The sequence below is a fragment of the Protopterus annectens genome, chromosome 7.part0 (assembly GCF_019279795.1).
Source record: "Protopterus annectens isolate FY-2018-M chromosome 7.part0, PAN1.0, whole genome shotgun sequence".
In the NCBI taxonomy this organism is placed as follows: Eukaryota; Metazoa; Chordata; order Ceratodontiformes; family Protopteridae; genus Protopterus; species Protopterus annectens.
The window spans coordinates 312,818,315-312,837,772 of record NC_056739.1 but is presented as its reverse complement, the minus strand read 5'-3'; the positions used below and the strand labels follow the sequence as shown (position 1 = coordinate 312,837,772).

At 45.3% G+C, this 19,458-nt stretch overlaps 1 protein-coding gene across 4 annotated transcripts in view; it reads right to left on the bottom strand.

Moving 5' to 3' along the window:
* SRGAP2 (SLIT-ROBO Rho GTPase activating protein 2) overlaps window positions 1–19,458 on the bottom strand; it is a 1,651,541-nt gene that overhangs the window by 114,729 nt on the left and 1,517,354 nt on the right. For all 4 annotated transcript variants that reach the window (XM_044076850.1, XM_044076847.1, XM_044076846.1 and 1 more), the window contains one exon: window positions 16,350–16,496. In XM_044076850.1, coding sequence (XP_043932785.1) covers window positions 16,350–16,496 — 147 coding nt within the window. The remainder of the gene's footprint in view (window positions 1–16,349; window positions 16,497–19,458) is intronic.

Genomic DNA, 19,458 nt, shown 5'->3' with positions numbered 1-19,458 from the left:
CCAGAACTGCAACAGTGAATACACTCGAACATCTACATTTATGGTAAGTGTACACAACTGTACTGTGTTCTTCGTGTTTCACTGTTGCATTCGTCACATTTGGGTAGATTCCCAAAGCTGAGGAAATGGGTGGAGGCAGTCAAGGAAACTAGGGGCTGGCTAGGATGCCCTGCAAGAGTGCATAGGCAAACCCTGCCCTGGATTTGGAGAAGAGAGGCAGGTGGTAATACTTAGTAAAAGTGTGAACAGATGACCAGGTGGCAGCCTCCAGGATATCCCTGGTGGGGACTCCTCTGAGGAAATCTGCAGAGATGAAGGCTGCTCTGGTAGTGTGTGTCCTGACCCCCTGGGGGGAGGCTTTCCATGCTGTTTGTGGCAGAAATGGATGCAGTGTGCTATCCATTTTGAAATGGTTTGCTTGGAGATGGCTTTGCCTTCTGCCTCTGTAGCAAAGCTAACCAACAATTGATCAAACTTTCTGAAGGATTTAGTCCTGTCCAGATAGGATCTGAGCTGTCTGTGCACATCTACTACACAGTGAATAATCCTTTCCCCCTTGTTCTGGGGATTAGGAAACAAGGTGGGCAAATGAATGGATTGGTTGAGAGCCACACTGGACACCACCTTGGGCATGAAGGATGGGTTAGTTCTGAGGCATACCCTGTCTGCATGGAAGATGATGAAGGGTTCCAAAGCCATGAATGATTGCAGCTCAGAGACTCTTCTGGCTGAAGTGATGGACAGAAGAAATGTGGTCTTCCAGGCGAGAATGTTTAGCTCTGCAGTAGAAGCTGGTTCGAAAGGAGACAGACGGAGCTTCTCCAAGACAAAGTTAAGGTCCCAAGCTGGTGTTGGTGCCCTTCTGGGGGGCCTCAAGTTGCTAGCCCCTCTGAGGAACTGTTTGATGAAAGGGTGTGAGAAAAGGGGCTGTTCAGTGGGAAAATGAACAGAAATAGCAGAGGCATTAATCTTTATAGAGGAGAAAGTGGGACCACTGTGTAATAGGTCAGCTAAGTAATCCAGGATGAGAGGGATGGAGGGCTGTGCCGTATTGGCTCCCTTAGCCTGGATCCAGGTGCAGAACCTTTCCCATTTATCTGCATAAGACCTTCTGGTGCTAGGATGTCTGGCCTCATGGATAACATCCAGAACCTGTTTACTGAGGATGGTAGATTGGTTCGGGGTTAGGGAATAAGCCAAGCTGCCAAATTGAGTGTCTGCAATTGGGGATGCATGAATTCCCCTTCCCTCTGGGTCAGGAGGTTTGGAATCTGAGGAAGATGCCATGGAGGCCGCAGGGACAGGCTGCGCAGCAAGGGGTACCAGTGTTGTCATGGCAGGTCTGAAGCTATAAGAATGGTCCTTGGTTTTTCCTCCTTTATTTTGAACAGTACCCTTGGGGAGGAAAGGCATAGACAGATAGATTGACCCATGGGAAGGACAGGGGATCCACTTTCCAAGCCATGCAGTGATGCTCTCTGGTGCAGAATTTGCTGAGCTGATGGTTGGTGTGGGAGGCAAAGAGGTTGACTTTCGGGGATCGCCATTTCTGATTTATTAGGGTTGAGTTGCCACTCATGGGTCCAGAAGGTTTCTGCTTAATTGGTCTGCCAGAGAGTTGAAAGAGCCTGGAAGGATCAGGTGTAGTTGCATGGAAGAGGCTGTGAGCCAAAGGGTCATGGCCAGCCCACATAGAGGGTAGGAATGAGTCCCTCCCTGCTTGTTGATGTACCACATCACAGTTGTGTTGTCTGTTTTGATCAAAAGAACTCCTGGAGAGAGAAGGGGTTTGAAAGTTATCAAGGCGTGCTGCACAGCCATATCTTTTTCACTGATGTGCAGAGGGATTTGCTGTGGGCTCTATTGGCCCTGTATGCACCTGCTGTCCAGGTGTCCACCCAAGCATAGTCTGATGTGTCTGTGGTGAGGGTCTGGGAGGTGTGGGGGGGGGGGCAGTCCCTTCTTGTGGGAGCATGCTGTTGCCCACCAAAGAAATTCTTTTCTGAGGCAAGGAAGTATAGGTTGAAGAGTTTCCAGGTCTTCAGAGTGTTGACACCAAAGGCTCTTTAGGTACCACTTAGGTTTCCTCATATGCAGTCTGGCATATGGAATGAGTAGTACGTAAGATACCATGAACCCCAGAGCTTGCAGGATCTTCCATGCAGGTAGCTGGGGCCTGGTGGCTAGATGAGAGAAGTAGGCTGCTAGGAAATTTTGTTTCTCCGGTGTAAGGTATGCCATCTGGGATGCTGTGTCCAGACTTGCTCCCAAGAAAATTATCCTTTGGGTGGGCACCTGTTTAGATTTCTTTTCATTGATTGTGTACCGTAGGGAGGTTAGTAGGGTCTTTACAAAGGTCATGTACTTGAGCAGCTTTTCCTGTCTGCCTGAATAAGGCAGTCGTGTAAGTATGGGTAAATCTGAATATTTCTTTGTCTGCAAAAGGTAATGGCCAAAACCAGACATTTTCTGAAAACTCTGGGAGCAGTAGACAAGCCAAAGGGAAGCACAAAGAACTGAAAGTGTTGAGATCCTGCCCTGAAGCGGAGATATTTCCATGCATGATTCCCTGATAGGAATGTGGAAGTAGGCCTCTCAGATCTAGGGTGGCTAACCAAGTGTCCTTGGAGAGCATGGGTAGCAGCTGCTGAAGGGTGAGCAGTTTGAATTTTGGGATCATCAGGAAGGCGTTTAGAATGGATAGATTGAGGATGGGGCACCAGATGCCCTCTTTTCTGAGCACCAGAAAAAGTCTGGAGTAGAAGCCTTGGCCTATCTGTTCTGCAGGAACGTGCTCTAGTGCCCTCATAGAGAGCAGGGAAAAGATTTGCTTTTGAACCTCTGACCACTGATTTGGTGGTAGATCTGAGAACCCTTTAGGGCTTGGAAGGGTGTGGAAGGAAAATCTGTATCCCCGAGACACAATGTTCAGAACCCATTGATCCTTGGTAATGTTGGCCCAGGTGCTTGAGTGAAAGGAGAGTTTTCCTTCTAGGGGTAAGTGAAAATGGATAGGGGGTGGAGGAGGTGAGTCATTGTGAGTTCTTACCATAAGGGGGTGACTTAGAACTCCCTGGTTTTGAAGTGGAGGTAGTCCACTGCTTTGATCTCTGCATTCCCTGGGGCTGCTGTCTGAGAGGTCTGTTTCCATGGGGCCTTGGCTGGGTCAGTTTACTCAGAGCAGGAAAGGACCAGTGCTTGGAGGGACAATGCCTGCTGAACCTATGGGGCTGGACCTGTAAGAAATCCTTAACTGTTTGCATAGATTTTGCTTTTTCTTCCATCTTTAAGACTTCTTCTGCTTTAGTGCCAAATAAGTTATCTTTGCGCAAGGGGGGAATCCAACAGTTTAGATCTGACATGGTCTGGCAGGGGTTGTTCCTTAAGCCATGCATGTCTTCTAATGACAGATCCAGTGACTGGTGCCCTGCAAGAAGCTTCTAGGGCATCAAAACCACAGTGCAAAGTGTGTTTAGTTACTTGACTTGCAGAATGCATTAAGTCTTGTAAATCTTTAGATTCTGCCCAAGCAGGAAAGGAAGACATTTTTTGTTTAAGGAGTTCCAAGGTATGTTGCTGAAATTTCAGCATATGGAACTGACAATTTAGTGCTCTAATACCAAGAGTAGCTGAGGTGTATACTTTACCCCATCTGTCCAATGTTCAGGAATCCCTGTCTGAGGGGGTGAGATTCTTAGCAGAGGTTGCTTTAATCCCTTTTGGCCCTTGAGAAATGACCTCAGCCTCAGCTGTTGGATTTTTAAAAAGATATTTGTGTGACTCAGGGTCTCTAAAGTACCTGTCTGGTTTTCTGGGAGCAGGAGGTAGGGCATCAGGAGTCAAGCTGGATTCAAGGAAAACATCATCCACAACATCCAGGACTGGGGGAATAGCCAAGGGTCTGTGTTGTGGAAGATCTAGGAATTCCCTACGTCTCTTTTTAGACTGAGGGTAGTCCTGACTCTCCCATTGGAAATGCTCCCTTAAAGTATGCAGGGTTTCCCCAGAGGATTTCCTCTGGGGGAGAGGCTGAAGGAATGGAGTCCTCTGCATCAGAATCCTTATAAGTGGAGAGGGGCTGCATCTCTTCATAGTCAGATGCATCAGATTCATCTGACTCTTGTTCAAACAAAACTACAGGGGACCGATCTTTTTTCCTTTCTGAGGGGGTAGCTTGGCTTCCCCTGATCAGCATGATAAGGTCTTCCACCATTTTAAGCATTTCAGACTGAGGCAAAGAAGCAGGTGCCTAAGTGTGGGTCGTCAGTTTCTTGGGTGTGGTTCAAACCCTAGGCCTACGAAACTCAGTCATTTTGAAAGAACGGACGGTGGACTGCAACAGTGAAACATGAAGAACATCGGTAGTTGTGAAAGAAGACGTCAGTTTTTGTCGATATTCGGTAGGGCGAAGGGCTTCCTCGGAAGCCAGTGCTTGCTCAGCAGCTCCGGGCCCATCCAAGGTAGAGACGACCGTAGGATCCTTAGTTGAAGAAGAGTTTTTCGGCATACTAGACTCAAAGGGTCTCGGTAGCGGCCTGCGAATCAACTGAAGCGGGCATCAGGGGCTGCGAAAGCACTTCACTGAGTACCAGAGGACTGATGATTAGCTTAACGGAAGCATCGTTGGTAGGTTTGGACATGTGCGGTCTGTCTCTGCCTTTATCTTTATGTTTTTTTGGAAGATCTGCTGTCAGATGGCTTACCAAAGCCATATCGGAATTCGAGGACAGTAAATTAAAATATCTGACTACAATAAGGGCGCAACGATGGATAGTTCTGGCGTTGAACAAAGCACAGACATGACAACGGGTGGCATCATGGTCTGGGCCTAAACAAGTGACGCAGTAAGAGTAGAAGTCTTGGTGTGGTATTTGCTTTCCATAGGCGAGACAATTATTAACTTTTTCTGACGTCGGTTAGTGCAAGAAAAAAGGATCACCAACTGGGTACTTAGCTTAAGAAGACATCAACTTCAATTTGGCGACGAAACTCAAGTAGTGGCCGAGTGGCACTCATGCGAACTGCTTCTGCTTTGGGCTCCATGGCAAGAAAGACTGATGTAATGGTGTCGGCTGCCTTACTTTATACTACTGATGACCTGATGTCAGTCCTCAAGCGACAGCAACCGACGCAGAAATACTAAATCTCTGGTATTTGGGCCGGCCGAGGGCTACCCTGGCAGGGATAACCCAAATGTGATGACTGCAACAGTGAAACACGAATAATATCTCCCTGCCCTAGGGACAGATGTGGTCCATTGCTCGGTTCTCTGTTGTCCCTGCTGTAGGGACATGGGTGGCCTGTCCCTGAGGGAGTTAGCTTGTCCCTTGTCTGCTGGGAGCTGGAAAGGACCAGTACTTAGAGGGAAAGTTCCTGCTTAATCTAGGATGTTGAACCTGAAAGAAATCTTTAACTATCTGCATAGATTTTGCTTTGTCTTCCATTTTTTAAGCACCTCTTCTGCTTTTTCCCCAAACAAGCGGTCCTTGTCCAAAGGTGCATCAATTAATTTTGACTTGACATGATCAGGTAGAGGTTGTTCCTTCAACCATGCATAGTTCCGAATGACAGATACAGACACTGCTGCCCTGCTAGAGGCTTCTAGTGTGGCATATCCACAGTGCAGAGTGTAGCCACTTAAGAAGAAGAGTGCAGTAAATCTGCTAACTCCTTAGAATTGGCACAGTCAGGTAAAATAGAAATATTTTGCTTTAATAGTTCCAAAGTGTGCTGTTGATATTTTAACATATGGAACTGACAGTTGAGAGCTCTGATGGCTAAGGTTGCAGAGGTGTAAACCTTTTTACCCCATCTGTCAAGAGTTCTGGCATCTTTATCAGAAGGAGTAGGGTTCTTTGCAGAACTAGCCCTGGCTCCCTTGGGGTCCTGTGTAATGACCTCCAGGTCTGCAGCAGGATTTCTGTACAGGTATTTGTGAGTATCTGGTACTCTGGCTTACAGTGAGCAGGAGGAAGGGCACCCGGGGATAAACTGGATTCAAGGAAAACATCATCCACCATTTCTAAAACTGAGGGGGGCAAGGGGTCTGTGCTGAGGAAGGTCTAGAAATTCTCTTAAGCTTTTCTCAGACTAAGGGAAATCCTGAGTTTCTCATTGGAAATGCTCCCTGAGGGTGTGGAGGGTTTCCCCAAAGTAGAAGTCTTCTGGTGGGGAGGGAGAAGGGATGGATTCCTCTACATCTGAATCCTCATAAGCAGTAAGAGGTTGTTGACCCTCTTCCAGGTCTGAATAATCTGATTCCTCAGAATCTTGCTTTGTCAATGGTTCTGGAGAAGGGTGTCTTTTCCTTTTAGAAGTAGAGCCGTGACTGCCCCTGATAAGGGAAATAAGATCCTCCACCATCTTAAGCATCTGGGCCTGGGGTGGAGGGGCGGGAATAAGATGGTGGCTAGAGGTAGATTTCCTTGGGGTGGGCTGGCTTCTAGTCATCGGTCTGAGAGGTGGCTAGAGGTAGATTTCCTTGGGGTGGGCTGGCTTCTAGTCATCGGTCTGAGAGTAGCAGCAGTTGGGAGAGAAGATGCTGGTTTCTGACTAGAATCAGTAGTGTGAAAGACTTCCTTGGAAGCCGGTGCCTGCTTAGCGGCTCCGGACCCAACCGAGGCAGAAACAGCCCAAAGGCTTCGAAGACTAAGAAGAATTCTGCTGCATACCGGACTCCAAAAGGGTCTCAGTAGAGGCCTGCATTGCAATCGCATCGGGCATCAGGGGCTGCAAAAGCACCGCAATGAAGAGTACCGACGACCTGCTTAGCAGAAGAGTCGTTGGAAAGCTTGGCCTTGTGAGGTCTGTCTCTATCCTTATCCCTACGCTTTTCAGAGGTTCTGCGGATTGTTGGCTGACTGATGCCATATGAGAAGACAGAGGACAAAAATAGCTGTCTACAAAAAGAGCTCTCTGATGAATGGTTCTCGCACTAAAGAGGGCACACAACTGGCAACGGGCGACATTGTGGTCTGGGCCTAAACAAGTGACACAGTATGAATGAAAGTCTTGATGTGGGATTGCTTTCCACAGGTGAGACGATTGTTAACTTTTTTGGACATCGGTTAGTGCAAGAAAAAGACATCCCCAACAGGGTACTTAGCTTTAGATATTTTCAGCTGTGATCCAAACTCTGGTAGCGACCGACTGGCACACTTACGAACTACTTCTGCTACAGGCTCCATGACAAGAAAGACTGATGTAATAGGGTCAGCTGCCCTGCTTTATAGCACTGACAACCTGACGTCAGTCTACAGGCGACAGCAGCTGATGCAGAAAAACATTGACTCTGGTGTTTGGGCCGGCAGACGGCTACCACAGCAGGGATAACCCACAAGTGATGACTGCAACACTGAAACATGAATAACATCAGGGATCTTTCATGTTTTGAAGGAAAGAAAATCTGCAGTGGCAATAAAGCCTGGCGTGAGAAAGTACAGTTGTGTACCTACCATAAATATAGATGTTCGAGTGTATTCACTGTTGCAGTCATTACACTTGGTTTATCCTGCTAGCAGGCTACCCACAGTAGGCCTGAATTCCAAAGTCTTGGTCCGGCGTCGGTTGCGGTCGCCCCTTCCCTGACGTCAGTGCGCCAGGGGTATAAAAGATGCAGCCGATGCCATTTTCTTCAGTTTTTCTTGCCCCAGATGTTAGGTGCCCCCTAAAGGGTAGGCTAAAAAACATTGCTAATAAAAGCATGCACTAAAAAAAAACCTTCATCTACAAGCAAATACACCACATAGTTTGTATAGGATGGAGAAGTACAGATAAGTCCGAGCAAAGAAAGGGGGATGGTGGGTGGGTAACCTGGACTGCAACAGTGAATACACTCGAACATCTACATTTATGGTAGGTACACAACTGTACTATGTTCATCGTGTTTCACTGTTGCAGTCATTACACTTGGGTTGAATCCCAAAGCTGAGGTTGGATGGCTGGGTCTAAATAGAATTAGGAGTAGCTATAAGGCCCTGCAAGACTGCAGTGGCAAAGTCTGCTCTGGATTTAGAGTAAAGAGGCAAGTGGTACTGCTTACTAAAAGTGTGCACTGAAGTCCAAGTTGCAGCCTCCAAAATATCCTTGGTTGGTATTCCCCTGAGGAAGGCTGCTGAGGTGGCTGCTGCCCTGGTAGAATGTGGTCTAATGACCTTAGGCACTGATTTACCATGTTGTGAATAGCAGAAACGAATGCAGTGTCCTATCCATTTTGAAATAGTCTGCTTTGAGATCGCCTTTCCTTGTGATCCTGCAGCATATGCCACTAAAAGTTGCTCAGTCTTTCTGAAAGCTTTAGTTTTGTCCAAGTAGAAGCGTAGCTGTCTGTGTATGTCCAAAGAATGCAGAAGTCTCTCCCCTTTATTCTGCGGGTTTGGGTAAAAAGTAGGCAAATGAATGGTTTGGTTAAGAACCACACTGGACACTACCTTAGGCATAAATGTTGGGTTTGTCCTTAGAGAAACCCTGTCCGGATGGAAGATAATAAAAGGTTCCACAGCCATTAATGCCTGTAATTCTGAGACTCTTCTTGCTGAAGTTATGGCTAGGAGCAGAGCTGTTTTCCATGATAAGAATTTTATGTCAGCTGTATTGGCTGGCTCAAAAGGAGGCATTGTGAGTTTTTCCAAGACAAAATTGAGGTCCCATGCAGGTATTAGTGCTCTCCTTGGAGGTCTTATGTTTTTGACCCCCCCTGAGGAACTGCCTAAGCAATGGATATGAAAAACTGGGTGGGTCTGTATTGTAATGAGCTGAAATGGCAGAGGCATGGATCTTAATTGATGAGAAGGATAGGCCTTTATCCAGCATCTCAGTTAGATATTGTAAAATCTGAGGAATATTTGGAACAAGTGTGTCAATTCTTTGTGCCTGGTTCCAAGCACATAATCTCTTCCATTTTTCTGCATAAGATTTTCTGGTGCTGGGCCTCCTGGCCTCCAAAATTACATCCATAACCGCTTTAGAGAGAGGTGTATTCTGAATGGTTACTGTATCCTCCATGCAGCTAGATTTAGAGTTCCGAGTTGACTGTGCAGGATCTGATTGTTTTGTTGGGTCAGTAAATGAGGAATTTGAGGCAATGTCCAGGCTGGGCCTTGGGACAAGCTCCTTAGGATAAGCTCCGTAGGATTGGGTACCAGTGTTGGCGTGGCCAATCCGGGGCAATCAGTATCATTTGTGGCTTCTCTTGTCTGACCTTTAGGAGTACCTTGGAGAGAAGAGGCAGTGGAGGAAAGGCATATACTCTAAGGTTGTTCCAGCTGAATGACAGGGCATCCACTTTCCATGCTTGTTTGTGATAAGTCCTTGTGCAGAATCTCTGAAGTTGGCAGTTGTGAGGGGAGGCAAAAAGATCTATGTCTGGGCGTCCCCATTTCCTTGTTATCATGCTGAAGTTTTGTGGATCTAGTTTCCACTCATGAGGGTCCATGAGGTTTCTGCTTAGTTCGTCTGCCAGAGCATTTGTTTTTCCTGGCAGGAATTGTGCTTGCAGGTGTACTTGGTAAGTCAATGCTGTGTTCCACAAAATCATGGCTTGTCTGCAGAGGGGGAAGGAATGTGTGCCCCCCTGCTTGTTTATGTACCATATGACTGTGGTGTTGTCCGTCTTTACCAGCAGGTGTCCTGGATGAAGTAGGTCCTTGAAGGCTGTCAGGGCATTTTGTACAGCTAGCATCTCTTTTTGATTGATGTGTAGATGCCTTTGGCTTGGGGGCCCATGTGCCCTGAATAGATTTTCCTGCCAAGTGGGCCCCCCAGGCATAATCTGATACATCTGTTGTTAGTGTCTGCCTGGCTGTCGGTAAAGTGAATGGCTGTCCCTTGTTGTGGTGACAGGCCTGTGCCCACCATCGAAACTCCTGTTGCAGGCAAGGAATGAGGAAAATTAATGATTCCAGGCTTTGGCAATGCTGAGTCCAAACACTCTTTAGGTACCATTGTAATTTCCTCATATGCAGTCTTGCATATGGAATTAGCAGAATGCAGGAGGTCATGTAGCCCAGAGCCTGCAGAATTTTTCTTGCAGATAACTGGGTCTTTGTTGCCATGTTTTCGAAGTAAGAAGTCAGATGCCTTTATTGTCTGGCATGAGATAAGCCATCTGGGCAGTTGTATTTAAGCTTGCACCCAGGAATATTATCTCTTGAGAGGGTACTAGTTTTGATTTCTTTTCATTTACTCTGTACCCTAGGCAAATTAGCAATCTTTTTCCAAATGCCAGATGCTTTAGTAGAATGTCTTTGGCCTCTGCTTGAATAAGGCAGTCATCCAAGTAGGGATATATTTGAATTCCTCTTTGTCTGCAAAATGCAATTCCTGGTGCCAGGCATTTTGTGAAGACCCTGGGCGCAGTAGATAAGCCAAAGGGCAGTGCAGAGAATTGGTAGTGCTTTGAGCCAGCTATGAATCTGAGGTATCTTCTGCAAGATTGTCTGATGTATGCCTCTTTGAGGTCCAAAGTTACAAGCCAAGCCTTTTTGCCCAGCATGGGTAGAAGCTGCTGCAGAGTCAACATTTTGAATTTCGGAACATCCAGAAAAGTATTTAGAATAGACAGGTCCAGAATCTGTCTCCATGCTTTGTCCTTTCTTGGTACTAAGAAAAGTCTTGAGTAAAATCCTTGTCCCTGCTCTTGTTGTGGCACTGGCTGAATAGCCCTCATGTCCATGAAGGATGAAACTTGGTTTTGTGCCTCTGCCCATTGATTGTGTGGCAGGTCTAGCATACCTTTTGCCTTTGGAAGGGTGTGAAAGTGGAACCTGTAGCCCTAAGAGACTATACTTAAGACCTATTTGTCCTGGGTAATCATGTGCCACGTTTGTGAAAAAAGTGCTAGCTTTCCCCCTAAAGGTGCTGCCAACAGATAAATGCTTGGCATTGGCAGAGGGAAGTCATTGGGACTGTTTCCTATATGGCTGTGATTTGTCTTCTCCGCTTTTGAAGGTAGAAGCACCCCACTGTTTGGGCCTGTATGAGCCCTGAGGCTGTTGTCTGCCTTTAGGGCTTCTGTATCTGCCTCTTTGTGGCCTGTCTGACGTGGGAAAGGACCAGTTCTTAGAAAGCCAGTTCCTGCTAAATCTGGGTGGCTGCACCTGTAAGAAATCCTTCACTGTCTGCATAGATTTAGCTTTATCCTCCATTTTCTTCAACACCTCTTCTGCCCTAACACCAAACAAAGTATCATACTGTAATGGAGCATCCAATAATTTTGCTTTAACATGATCAGGCAGAGACTGTTCTTTTAACCAAGCATGCCTTCTAATGACCAAGCCTGTTACAGCGGCCCTGCAAGAAGCCTCCAGTGAATCATAACCACATTGCAAAGTATGTTTTCCCACTTGTTCAGCTGCATGCAATAAATCCTGCAAATCCTTGTTCTCAGCACATTCAGAATTTGTCAACATTTTCTGTTTTGATGGAGACATTAAATATTGCTGATATTTAAGCATATGAAACTGACAATTTAAAGCCCTTACAGCCAAGGTAGCAGAAGTGTAAACTTTTTCCCCCATCTGTCCAGTGCCCTAGAATCTCTATCTGAGGGGACAGAGTTTTTTGCAGTAGCAGCCTTGACCCCTTTGGGACCCTGTGAACTAGTTTCTGGGTCAGCAGCAGGGTTTTTATATAGAAATTTATGAGAATATGGAACCCTGCAGTATCTGTCTGGCTTAACAGGTGCAGGCGGTAAAGAGTCGGGAGACAGGACGGACTCTGAAAAAACATCATCCACAATGTCTAGAACAGGAGGAATAGCAAGAGGTCTGTGTTGAGGAAGTAAAAGAAAGTCTCTGAGCCTTTTCTTAGAATCTGAATAATCTTGGCTCTCCCAATGGAAATGCTCCCTCATGGTATGCAAGGTTTCCCCAAATGAATAATCCTCAAGAGGAGAAGCTGAAGGAATAGATTCTTCAGCATCAGAATCCTCATAGGGAGGAATAGAGTATCCCTGTTCTGAAGAGGAGTCAGAGGAAATGGAAACCCGATCAGAAGAATCATATTCAGTGTCTTGCCTAGGCCTCTTATCTGGAGGGGGTTGGGAGCCCCTGATCAAAGTAATTAGGTCTTCGGCCATTTTGAGCATCTGTTTCTTAGGCATGGAAGTCTGTCCTGGAGAATGCTGTACTTGTTTTCTTGTCTTTAAAACTGTTTTAGTCTTTGTCTTTGATGCTGACGTTGGCTCGATATAAAGCTGTGTAGGTCTGAAAACACCCTCAGAAGCCGATGCCTGCTCAGCGGCTCCGGACCCATCTGAGGGATTAGTTTCCGAAGGCCCAATACCTTGAGTATCCAGAGGCCTAGCTATCTCCACGTAGGAGTCGGAGGCGGCCTGTGGCTCTGAGGTAGCGGGTGTCAGGGGCTGTGAAAGCGTCTCACTGAGAACCGGCGACTGGCCTAGAAGAGGCTTCAGCGTCGGTTTTGGACCTCGGATGCTTGTCCTTTTCTTTTTCCCTGCGCTTTTTATGAACTCTGGTCGTCGGCTGTTCCGACGGCATTATGTAGTTAAACCTTCGTCCTACGCTTAATAGTGCATTGGTTAAATCTAGCACAAAACCGACAACTAGCAACGTCGTGGTCAGGGCCTAGGCAAGGAATACAGTAAGAGTGAAAATCCTTATGAGGTTTTTGCTTCCCACAAGAAATACAATTGTTAACTTTTTCTGACATCAGTCTGGAGCAAGAAAAAAGTTTCCCTGACGGGGTACTTAGCTTTATTGAAGACTTCGGATCTGAAATTCAATTTCGAAAATCTCAGGAGTCAGCCGACCGGCACTTGCGAACTGCTTTTGCTTCAGGCACCATGCGGCAAGAAAGACTGAAGAAAATGGCGTCGGCTGCATCTTTTATACCTCTGGTGCACTGACGTCAGGGAAGAGGCGACAGCAACCGACGCCAGACCAAGACTTTGGAATTCAGGCAGACTGCGTGTAGCCTGCCAGCAGGATAACCCAAGTGTAATGACTGCAACAGTGAAACATGATGAACATCATGGATAACTACCAATGGTTCATCTGAGCTGTAGCCACTGGTACCACAAGTACTGACATTTTGATTTTACATGCACCACCAGTTGGGATCTCTTCGCATAGAAGAATGCTCACCCTTCTCAATTCTATGCCTTTTACAGGGAAGTTTTGAATACAAATTCACCTCCTTCATCCCTCTATTTCTTCTAGGGGTTGGACTGATCTGTATAAATGGATGACATACCTAGAAAAGTTACCTGAGGTCCTTTGCTTCTCAAGCAACATTTCTGATGCTAGGTGGTGTTACTACTTTCTCTGTAAAAAAAAAAAAACAAAAAAAACTACCAAGCTTTTATGGTGTGCTGGTTCTCTAAACACACAAAAACTGTGTGCGCACACCTGTTTGCTAGAAGAATGTGTGTGTTGCAAGTACACTTACCTGAAGAGTAGGCTGTGACTACAGCAGCTAGAGCCACTCCAAAGGAGTAGGAAAGCTAGTCTCAACTGCCCAGTATTCTTCCAGCTTCTCCTACCTCCACACTTAATTCCCTCTGATTGGTGCTGTTTCAGTAGGGTGGAATGGGGAACTGGTGACATCAGACCTTTCTCGCAACATTACTCAGTAAGTGGGGTTATTCTAGTGGGGTCAGAATGAGAGCAGGAAATACAAACAGTGGACAGTGGAAGGCAGAGAGGAGCAAAGTCATCTGCACCATATTATATGCATCTATGCATGTGACTTTTTTCTCAGGCCCTGACCAACCCTTTAACATGCTGGACTAGTAGACTTGACATCACAAGAGGGTTGCACAAAGACATTACAAGGGAAACAACCCCACCCTCAACAGTACTGCACTGGTACCTGTGTTATATTATATATACATATTACATACACAGATATATATATATATATATATATATATATAGATAGATAGATAGATATAGATATATACTTGCTCTAGGGATTTTTTCTTGTCATGCTGCCACTTCCCCCAGCAGGAAGAGGTGAAAAGGCTCATACTTTGCCACCCTGAGCAAGTGAAAAAGCTGCTAATCAAATTTAGGGTTCCCGGGCTGTAGTCATTGTTTTATCTATATCCACCAGTTGAAGTGGCTTACTTGACGTATTCTACTGAAAAATCAACTTTGCCTCAGAATTCCCTAACCAAAAGATTGTTTTTTTTTACCTGAAAAGAAATCTTGTGAGTGATCTGATGAACACAGGGGGTGCAGCTTGGCAAACAGGGTGCAGCAGAGCTCTGGTGGATAAATGTGAAGAGGTTTTCCAACATAGGAAACTTCTTTCAGATGGGAAGGCCTAGCACCTGCAAATTACATGTCTTCTGTCCCGCAGCCAGAGTGCCATGATACCAAATACTAAAGATATTAGTAACGAGGGCTACTGCTTACAGGCTGCATATCCAAGATCCAAGTGGAATGTCGATCCCACATAGCAGGAATCCACCACATGTCTTCATGTGGAAAACTGTAAGTAGTATGGTCTTCCATGACGAGAACATCTCTGACTGGAGCAACAAGAAGGTTGTACCAACCAACAAGTGTCACAGCACACCCACAGTATACTACCCGAAAAATCTACTCTTAGTGCACTCAGAGCATTAAAAACCTATTTACATGTACAAGGTGGTACTGGTTTTGACCCTCCCTTCCCACACACACACAGCTACTCCCCCATCTACTCGCACAGAGCTGCTGTACTTATGTGCAAGCTCTCCTCCTCTATGTCAAAGATAAGTACACTGCTGTGCTGCCCACAGGGAAAGCTTGGCTCTTTTCATCTCCAATAGGAATGCTGCATAAATAAATAGCCAAGAAACCTAACTAAAGTTAAATGAAGATTTTTGGAGTAAATGCCACAGAATTACACACAGCTTGAAAAAGTGAGCAACGTTGGGTATACCATAAAAAGAACATGGTAGGTTTATTTCAAAATAACCCTAACATTAGCACAAAGAAAATACCAACACAAGCTTTCTGAAGTAGGAAGCTTGTATCAGTGGCATTACCCAGTAAGCAATTTAACAACAGATGGAAAATCTTTTTCTGTATTTTTAAAGAAAGTGGGAGGACTTAAAATCTGCACATAAATGCTGTGCAAACTAGGAAGGCAAGAGGCCCACTGGACGGAAATGATGCAAGAAAGTCCATATATAGATTAACTTAACACTGGCGATCTGCAATCCTCACACACCATCCAGGTTACTGTGTTTGTAAACAGCAGCCCTCAGAAGATGCTTCAGACATGCAGTTACATGCATAACCAAAGAAAAGTAGGAATGACTTCTAGAAGTTACAGCATATTTTAGGCATTAGTGGAGTTGGACTTAAAACTGCATACAGAAACAATAGTTACATAACTATATAAAAGACCTCAGTCACTCTGATTTTAAGGGACATCCCTGAATTTGGCTCAAAAGTTCTCTTAATCCTGATTGTCATTTTTTGGAGAAAAGGTATTGGATGATACTCATTACATAACAGTAATTACCAGGTACAGACTCGTTTTCTTAAGAAAATACATGTTAATTCACATTCCTTTATTCTCCCTACTTTGAGTTAATAGCATCAATGTAAAAAGGGCCCAGATTTGGGGTTCTTTGTCCAGATTCTGACGGTAAAGAGGCTGACAGCCATCTTAAACTGAAAAGCCTATAGTTACAAATCAGCAGCAGCGTAAATGCACACAACTTGGGTTCAAGGTCAAGTAAAATATGATAAAAAATACTTTAAGAGCCTTAATCCTTAACAGGGTGAATGTCTATGCAAACACCCAAACCAAAGATTTGAACCTCCACCAACCTATACAATAACCTATGTTGAAGAGCTTGATTCACTACCTAACAGATGCCCCATCTCTGGAATAAGTCACTCCTGCATGTTAAACAGAGTGACACCCTTCCTACTTTATGTCTTTGATGACTGAACAGGTACCCACAATGTCCTTCCACAGCCTGCCATGTTTTCCCTCTCTGAAGTGGAGAGTACATCCTGAGAATGTTATCTGAAAAGGCAAACGTGGTCTTCAGACTTGATTGCCTTTTAGTTCCTATTATCCTATGAAAAAAGATCAATTCCACACGTCAGACATACTCATACATACTCAAACACACACAAAACAATGATGAAATAAAAAAATGAATGAATGATGAAACAAGCTTACAGCCATGAACAAGGTTTTAGAAATTGAGGCTAATATCAATTAACTCTTCCTTCCACCCAACTTCTGGAAATCCAAGTACGTCATTCAAGAGACAGATGTTTTCTCTGCACACTGATCAAAGACATCAATGTCTGCATATGGATAAACTCCTCAAAGCTACCTCCTCCCGTATAATCTAGAGGTGATTTTGTTGTTCTTACTTGTTAATATTTGCCAGATAAATGTCAGCAACATGACTTCCAGTTGGCGAGTTCACACTGGACCTTGTCACTTTCTCCTCAGGAGGTGGCTCACAACTGACTTCAACATCAGGCTTGGAGCTAGACTTATCAACAAGTCCTTCATCCCTACAAATATTAGAAACAAAAAAGTTAATCAGATGAGTTTACGATACTTAGAATGTTCAACCTTTTCTTTATGGTAAAAGGACTAAACAGGACACCATAATTCTAATGTCTCCGCTCCTACCTTCCTTCGCAGGTTATAATGTCTTTAAACAATCACCAGTGTTCTGCCCATCAGATGCTTCTCTCACCTGGGTTTTTGGAATTCCTTGCTCCACATGAAGCATACCTCTACACCACCAACCTGACAGATGCCAAGAAGGGATCTACATCCGTTCATCAGCAGAACCAGCACTTATACAGATTTAACTGTAGTAAACTTGTGAGATACAACCGGGCCCAAAGAAAGGAGTAGTGAGATGGATATTGGATGGAGTTTCAGATCGGGATTACATGTGTCTAGCTATTACCTTTTATCTAGCAGTTTCTCTGCTTGGATGTCATAAAGATAAATACATACTGCTTGTTATGGCACATACTGCTGACCTCAAAGATTACCCTTATCTGCACTGATTTACTTATTTTACATTTGTTATCCAGGTACATCAGCTGGTCCAAATAACCCTTTTCTGCCATGGCCTGAGCACAAAAAAATAATGAAAACTCAAGACAATAGTTAAACAACAAAAATACATATAAAAAGACCAGTACAATTGTCTGGGTGCATATCAAACAACATAGGGAAATAAAAAATAGAAGTTATGTATTCACCATAACTTTCCATCTGAGTAGATACTTCATTTGTCTGCAACATGTGGGTGTCGGATCCGACCTCAGATCCGATCCGGTAGCTTTCCAAGCTCCAAGATCCGAGCTCCTAGCTCCTCCCCCTACCCATAATCCCCTAGTACCAACCACATTACATCAGATCGTTTTTTTTGCCTCACCAACTCGAGACAGAAACCAACTCCAAATGATCAGAGAAAATTCCTGAGGTTCGGGGGTTGGCAGGGGGGGGGGTCGGTTGCAGACAAATGAAGTATCTACTCAGATGGAACGTTATGGTGAGTACATAACTTCTATATCTGAAGTAGTTACTTCATTTGATCTGCAACCTGTGGAACAGAGTCCCCAGCTAACCTATAGAACCTGGGTGGTCCTTACGGAAGGATATTCCGAAGCACCGCGGAGCCAAAAGAAGCCCTACTTCTGGAAATGATATCCAGTCTGTAATGAGAAATGAAGGTATGGGAAGAGGACCAGGTAGCTGCTGAACAAATATCGTCTACTGGAACTCTAGACCAAAAGGCTGTTGAGGTAGCTACAGATCTTGTGGAATGAGCACGGACGCCAACCGGAGCTGGCTTCCCAGATGAGGTGTATCCCAGCATAATGCACTGACAGATCCAATTTGCTAGAGTCACTTTAGCAATTGCCTTGCCCATGGCTGATTTTGCATAAGAAACAAACAACTGGTCTGACTTGCGAAACTCTCTAGTCCTGTGCAAGTAAAAACGCAGTTGTCTGTAAACATCCAATTTGTGCAACGTACATTCTCCTTTGTTGTGAAAATTTGGGAAAAATACAGGAAGATTTATTGATTGATTAATGTTTGATTCTGTAGCCACCTTAGGCAAGAAAGACGGGTTAGTCCTGAGGGACACTCTATCTTTGTGAAAGATAAGGTATGGGGGTTTGATACACAGAGCATGTAATTCTGACACTCTCTTGGCTGAAGTAATAGCCACTAAGAAAGCGGTTTTCCAAGACAAGAATTTTAAAGGAACCGAGCCCGCAGGCTCAAAAGGTGGTCTCGTTAAGGCTTGTAACACCAGAGTGAGATCCCACGGGGGAACCACAATCTTGATAGGTGGTTTCAAAAGAAAAACGCCTCTTAAGAAGGTTTTACACAACTTAGTAGATGCTAAGGAGCCTATAGCGTCCCCCACGTGAAAATGGGAGATGGCCGCCAACTGCACTTTAACTGTGGAGGCCCTTGCTCCCTGTCTAAAAAGCAGGGAAAGGAAGTCCAGAATAGTCGGAATAGGGACAGTAAAGGGGTCCAATTCTTTATCTTTGGCCCAAATGGAAAAACGTTTCCATTTACTGTTGTAAAGTTTCCTGGTAGATGGTTTATGAGCCGCCACCAGAATGGCCTTAACGGGGGATGAGATACCGGGAGTCCTTGCCATTAGTGGAACTGGATCAATCAAGCAGCAAGTTTGAGATTGACCAGGTTTGGGGCATGGCATCTCGCTGGGTGTGAGATTAGGTCTGGACTGGGATCCAGAATCCATGGGGGAGCCACACTGTGAGACCGCAGAAAGGGGAACCAGATCTGCCGAGGCCAGAATGGGGCTATGAGGATAACTCTGCTCCCCAACCGACAGGCTTTCTGGATGAATTTCATCATAAGTGGGGGGGGGGGGATAAGCATAAAGGAGTCCGGGAGGCCAAGCATGGACTAGAGCGTCTCTGGGGGTTTCTCCTCTGGGGGGGAACTATTGCGAAGTACTCGCTGCATTTTGTGTTTAAAGGAGAAGCGAAAAGGTCGCAGCGAGGTTGACCCCATTTGTGGAAGATGGGTTCAGAGACCACTTGTATGGAGTAAGGAACACTCAACTTAGCTTGTCCGCTAATATGTTGGACCGCCCCGGAATGTGTGTTGCTATCAGAAAGCGGTTGGTGGAAATCGCCCATTCCCACACTCTCATGGCTTTTCGACACAGGGGGTAAGATCTGGTCCCTCCTTGTTTGTTTATATACCAGACTACTGCCATGTTATCTGTCTGGATTGCAATAGTCCCTATGGGAAGAAGGTCGTGGAGAGCTTGCAACGCCAAAAGCACCGCCCTCATCTCTAGGACATTGATATGTAATGCGGTCTCTGGGGGGGCTGCAGCTTATTCCTTAATCAAGTCTCACTGTAGCCTAATGGTATGTGCCACATAGTTCAGCACCCTTATGGAAAAGGTCGCTGAAGCAAACATCCGCTTCCCAATCCGGTCAAGCGCTCGAGATTCCT